At 39.1% G+C, this 6,000-nt stretch overlaps 1 protein-coding gene across 5 annotated transcripts in view; it reads left to right on the top strand.

Moving 5' to 3' along the window:
• Positions 1-6,000, top strand: part of LOC122550838 (F-box-like/WD repeat-containing protein TBL1X) — a 399,066-nt gene that overhangs the window by 359,502 nt on the left and 33,564 nt on the right. For all 5 annotated transcript variants that reach the window (XM_043692158.1, XM_043692156.1, XM_043692157.1 and 2 more), the window contains one exon: positions 4,682-4,823. In XM_043692158.1, the coding sequence (XP_043548093.1) occupies positions 4,682-4,823 (142 nt within the window). The remainder of the gene's footprint in view (positions 1-4,681; positions 4,824-6,000) is intronic.

The following is a 6,000-nucleotide window of genomic DNA, read 5'->3' as shown; positions in this document are numbered from 1 at the left end:
TCCTCCCTACCTTTTATCTTAGCCTGCTTGGCACACCTTCTTCATTCCTGAAGAAGAGCTTATGCCCGAAATGTCGATTCTCCTGCCCCTTGGATGCTGCCTGACCTGCTGCGCTTTTCCAGCAACACATGTTTCAGCTCTGATCTCCAGCATCTGCAACCCTCACTTTCTCCCTGCAGAAAGATTTAGACAGTTTAGGAGAATGGTCCAGGAAATGGCTGATGAAATTCAACATGAGCAAATGCGAGGTCTTGCACTTTGGAAAAAAGAATACAGGCATGGGCTATTTTTTAAGCATTGAGAAAATTCATAAAGCCAAAATACAAAGAGATTTGGGAGTGTTAGTCCAGGATTCTCTAAAGGTTAACTTGCAGGTTGAGTCCGTGATTAAGAAAGCGAATGTAATATTGTCATTTATCTTGAGGGTTGGAATATAAAAGCAGACTCTATAAAGCTCTAGTTAAGCCCCATTTAGAATACTGTGTTCAAATTTGGGCCTCACACCTCAGGAAGGACATACTGGCACTGGCTCGTGTCCAGCGGAGATTCACACAGATGATCCCTGGAATGATAGGCCTAACATACGATGAACGGCTGAGGATCCTGGGATTGTATTCATTAGATTTTAGAAGGTTGTGGGGAGATCTAATAGAAACTTACAAGATAATGCATGGCTGGGAAGTTATATCCGTTAGGTGGGTAGATTAGGACCCGTGAACATAGCCTTAAAATTAGAAGGGGTCAGTTTAGAATGGAAGTGAGGAGACATTTCATCAGCCAGAGAATGGTGGGCCTGTGGAATTCATTGCCACGGAGCACAGTGGAGGCCGGGACGTTAAATGTCTTCAAGGCAGAGACTGCTAAATTCATGATCTCGCAAGGAATTAAGGGCTATAGGGCAAGTGCGGGAAAGTGGAGTTGAAATGCTCATCAGCCATGAATAAATGGTGGGGTGGACTGGATGAACCGAATGGCCTTCCTTCCACTCCTATGTCTTATGGTTTTATCACTGTGCTGAATGGGCAGACTTTGATCAGATTTTGCAACTCAAGGCTGGGCATCCATGAGGCTCCATCAACAGCAGAATTTTATTCCAGCACAATCTGCAACCTCATGGCCCAGCATATCTCTCACTCTACCATTATCAACAAGTTGGTTCAATGAAGAACATTCCAGAAGCAACACAGGCATTCCTACATATGAAGTGTCAACCTGGTGAAGCTATTTGCGTACAAACAACAAGAAGCAGTAAGTGATATAGCTAAGCGATCCCAAAATCAATGCATCCGATCTAAGCTGTGCAGTTCTGCCACATCCAGTCCTGAATGGTATTGGACAATTAACAAATCACTGGTGATGGAGGCTCCACAAATATCCCCATCATGAATGATGGAAGAGCCCATCGCATCATTCCAGCAATCTTCAGCCAGAAGTGCCTAGTGGATGATCCATCTCAATCTCCTCCAGTGATCCCTAGCATCACAGATACCAGTCTTCAGCCAATTCGATTCACTCCATGTGATATCAAGAAGCAGTTGGAGGCACTGGATACTGCAAAGCTACAATATTGGAATCTACCTGAAAATGTGGAAAATTAGCCAGATATGTCCCGTGCACAGAAAGTAGGATAAATTCAACCCAGCCAATTACCACTCAATCAGTCTATTTTCGATTATCAGTAAAGTGATGGAAACTGTCATTAATATTGTTATCAATCAGCACCTGCTCAGTGATGACCAATTTTTGTTTCAGAAAGGCCATTTAGTTCCTGACCTCATTACAGCCTTGTTTCAAAAGTGCTGAATTCCAGAGGCAAAGTGAGAGTGACAACTCTTAACATCAAGGCAGCATTCAACAGTGGTATCATGGAGCCCACACAAAATTGGAATTATTGGGTTACCGGGTACAAACTCTTCACTAGTTGAATTCATACCTGGCATATAGGAAGATGGTTGTGGTTGTTGGAGATCAGTCACCTCAACTCCAAGGCACCTCTGCTGAGTTCTTTGAGGTCCTGCGCCCAGCCATTTTCAGCTACTTCATCAAAGACCTTTCCTACATCATAAGGTTAGAAGTGAGGATGCCCTTCAGTGACTGCATAATGTTCAGCACCATTCGTGACTCTGCAAATATTGAAGCAGTCCATGACCAATTGCAACAAGATTTGGACAATATCTGGGTTTGGGCTGACAAGTGACAAGTAACATTCGCTGCACATTAATGCCAGGAAATGACCATTTCCAATAAGAGACAATCTATCATTCCCCCCTTGATATTCATTGGTATTACCATCGCTGAATCCCTCACTGTTAAAATCCTTGGGTTTAACATTGACCTGAAACTCAGCTGGGTACACTGCACAAACGCAGTAGCTAAAAGAGCCAATTAGAGGCTAGGACTACTACGGGAAGTAACTCACATTCTGACTTCCCAAAGCCTGTTCTCCATCTACAAGGCAGAAGTCAGGAGTGTGATGGAATATTCCCCACTAGCTTGGATGGGTGCAGTTCCAACAACACTCAAGAAGCTTGACACATTCCAGGACAAACCAGCCTGCTTGATTGGCACCACATCAACTCCTTGCACCACCCAAAGCAGAATAACAGCAGCATGTACTATGAATAAGATGCACTGCAGAAATTCACCAAACATCCTTCGACAGCACCTTCCAAACCCTTAATATCATCCATCTAGAATGACGAGGACAGCAGACAGATGGGAATATCACCAACTGCAAATTTCCCATGAAGCCACTGACCGTCCTGACTTGGAAATATATTGCAGAGCCAGCCAACTATGCCCACATCCCACAAATGAATAAAAAGAAAATGCTGGCCAGCCAGTGACACCTATGAGTGAATAAAAAAGTAGTGTGTGGTGGAATTAACCTATTCAGTGACTTCTTCCCACAGGTGCCAAGGGTTGCTTGGAGAGATTTAAGTTTATATGTTACCAATATAGTCTCATTTCTATCTTTCCATACCCTTCCCCACCACCAGACGCGTGTGCAGCCATCAGTAGGTGCTGGCTATATGCCTGACTCATTATAACGTGTAATGTTACATAGATCAAGCATTTCATCTTGCACATTCAAGACAGTTCACAAGAATTGTCTATGTTAAGTGTAAACAACATTTGACCTGTATTGGTTGGAAAGTACTTTCTTGATTGGTCAATGGAGGACACACCAACTAATGATGACTGACCATTAACTGTCAAGCTATGTTTAAATTTAAAATAGGCAAATTGACTCTGATTAATTCAGGCAATGGTCCAAGAATTTATCTGGAGAATAGCTGTCACCTATTTTATTGAGTTGAATCAGGCACAAGTGTGTGTGCAGGTTGTTTATGCGTGGAAAATCGGGCCCTGTGCATTAACCTGTCTGATTTCCAGTACAAACAAATGGGGTGCCATGTTGCAAAGTCAACCAGCAATCTTAACTTTATTGTCAGCATCATTTTTCAGACAGTTGGGATTATTTTGCAACTGCTACCCCTTTATAATGGTAGTCCTTGTAAATTGTCCTAATGACTGCAAGATGAAAGGTTTTGACAAAATGCCTTCAGTTCAGAAGTATTCGTTTTGTACTATAATATGACTAATCTTTTTATCTTCTCCTCATGACTTTGTTTGCCTAAGTATCGAGATGAACACTATCTCCCCATGCTGTATACTCAATTTAAACAGGACGGAATTTCAAGATCACTTAATTTGTGCATATTTAGTAAATCGCCGACATCTATGCATTTTCAAATGTGTTTATGTTGTTATAATAGATCAATGCAGATTATGGAGTGAAATGCTGAGTTTGCATACAGTAGATTCACTTCTATGGGATGCAAGGAGGCTAATTGTTTTTGGAATCATGCACGTTAATTTAGGTTGTTATCATAGCATAAACCACTTAAAAGTGATTGAACATAATAATTAAATTAATAATTTCAGTGGCACCCAATTAAAGATGTTATACAGAACGTATATGACATTATAGTTTTCATTTATCTTAATATTTTTAAAGGAGTAGAAGTCGAAATCTGGAAACAGAAGTTATTAACTGTATTGTCAAATTAATTTGATAGTATTGTTATATGTGACTAAAAATCTCGACTATGCGAATGCTTTTTCAATTTAAATTGTTGGAAATAATGCTGTTGGCTTATTGCATAAAAATGAAATAAGCCATTAATTGGAACTTTCAGGGATAAAAACCCTAAAGCTATTTGTTGTACTAGATAAACACAGCAGAAAAGCAGATAAATAGGAAGTTAATGTTTAAACCAATGAAAAATATCAAGCAGAAATATTAGCTGTGTAGTTTCAAATATGCAATAATTAGGAAAGGTTTTAGGTAAAATAAAATTAATCATCATTGTGTGGTCAATGCAAATATTATGTAATTTTTCTGCAGATTGTGTCCACTTGTCTCACCACTACAAGGTGACCAAGATTGGGAGCACTAAATTTGTAATCAACTACCTATGGCACCACCTTGCCATCTAGTGGTGTAACAGTATTTATCTGTAGTGCTTGCCATTTCCCTGTCTCTTAAACACTGGGAGACTTTAACATTAATATGTGAGTCATCACTGCTTAAAAAATGCCAAATCCCCAAATTAGAAACAGTTATTATAGAAAGGGTGTGGGACAAACTTTAACAAGTGTCTTTTTACATTTGTAGTTCTGGAGATTCAACTGCAAGGATATGGAACCTCAATGGAAACAGCAACAGTGGCCCCACTCAATTAGTACTAAGGCATTGTATCAGAGAAGGCGGGCAAGATGTTCCTAGCAATAAGGATGTTACATCACTTGACTGGAATGTAAGTTGCTATGGTCATAAAACCAATTAGTTATCCTTTTGTGACTCCTTCTAATGGAAACCTATTAACCATTAACTCAATGTTTAATTTTCAGAAGTGTACACCTTAACCTCATTAGGAATCTAATATAATGCTCTCAAATAAGTAGCCTTTGAAGGTTAATGATTACAAAATAATGCATGGTGTCATTTTGTATTATTCTGGCATGAAAAGGACCATTTGCAATACAGAAAAAAACATTCATGTGATGCCCCATGTGGTGAAAACTTGATGATCAGCCACTTTCTAACACTGTACCTCTTGCAAATTTGATTTTCTAAGGTAGATTACTTGTAGATCAGCCAATTATTATGAACTACAAAATTTTTTTTGCAATTATATTTACAACTTAACTCATTGGGTTTTTTTTAAACCAACAAGTTAATCTTAGAGTCAGTAATTAGTTTTTCATACATTTAGGATTTGTTGTCAGTGCTTAAATATTGAAGTGATTTCTTGTTCAAATTTTGTAAAAGCCATGGCTGTCAGTAATGGTACAATCAACATCAGGGAAGCTTAATAGACAAGATTTGGAAGAGCATGGATAGTTTGGAGGGTTATAGAAAATTACACGTGTAGGAAGGAGCAAAGGAAAGGAGGTTGAAAACAGTGCAGAAAATTTTAAATCAACGTGTGGAAGTGAATTTTGAACCAGCATGCGAGAAAAATAACAGCTATGCATATTTTAATCCCACAGTGATGAGTCAAAACAAACATGATGCACTAAACCATAATACAGCTAATATGATTTACTGTATTAAATGAATTTCCCCTGCTAAAGGTGAAATTCATGACTGATCTTAACCATTACTGTTATGAGTGTGCATGCTACATAGTCCACACCCATTCTGCATAGCTGCAATTATGATGTAATCTGGCATAATTCCAGCACTAGACACTGCAGTGAAGATGCTAATGATACCCTTTGTAAGGGATCAGTTAATGTGATGTGAATAGAGTTGGCAAGACTGCTGAATTAAATTTAAAATCAAAACAAATGCAAATTCTCGCCCATTTCGTAGGATGTATTAGGCAGGGGTCGGTTGGGAAAATAGCACTTCACCTACATAATGGGAAAATTTGACATTTTAGCTTTAGTTTTCCGAAGTGAATAGCTCAATAGAGATCAAGCAGTGAA

The sequence above is a fragment of the Chiloscyllium plagiosum genome, chromosome 6 (assembly GCF_004010195.1).
Source record: "Chiloscyllium plagiosum isolate BGI_BamShark_2017 chromosome 6, ASM401019v2, whole genome shotgun sequence".
Taxonomy (NCBI): Eukaryota; Metazoa; Chordata; class Chondrichthyes; order Orectolobiformes; family Hemiscylliidae; genus Chiloscyllium; species Chiloscyllium plagiosum.
This window is presented reverse-complemented; position numbering and strand designations above follow the sequence as displayed.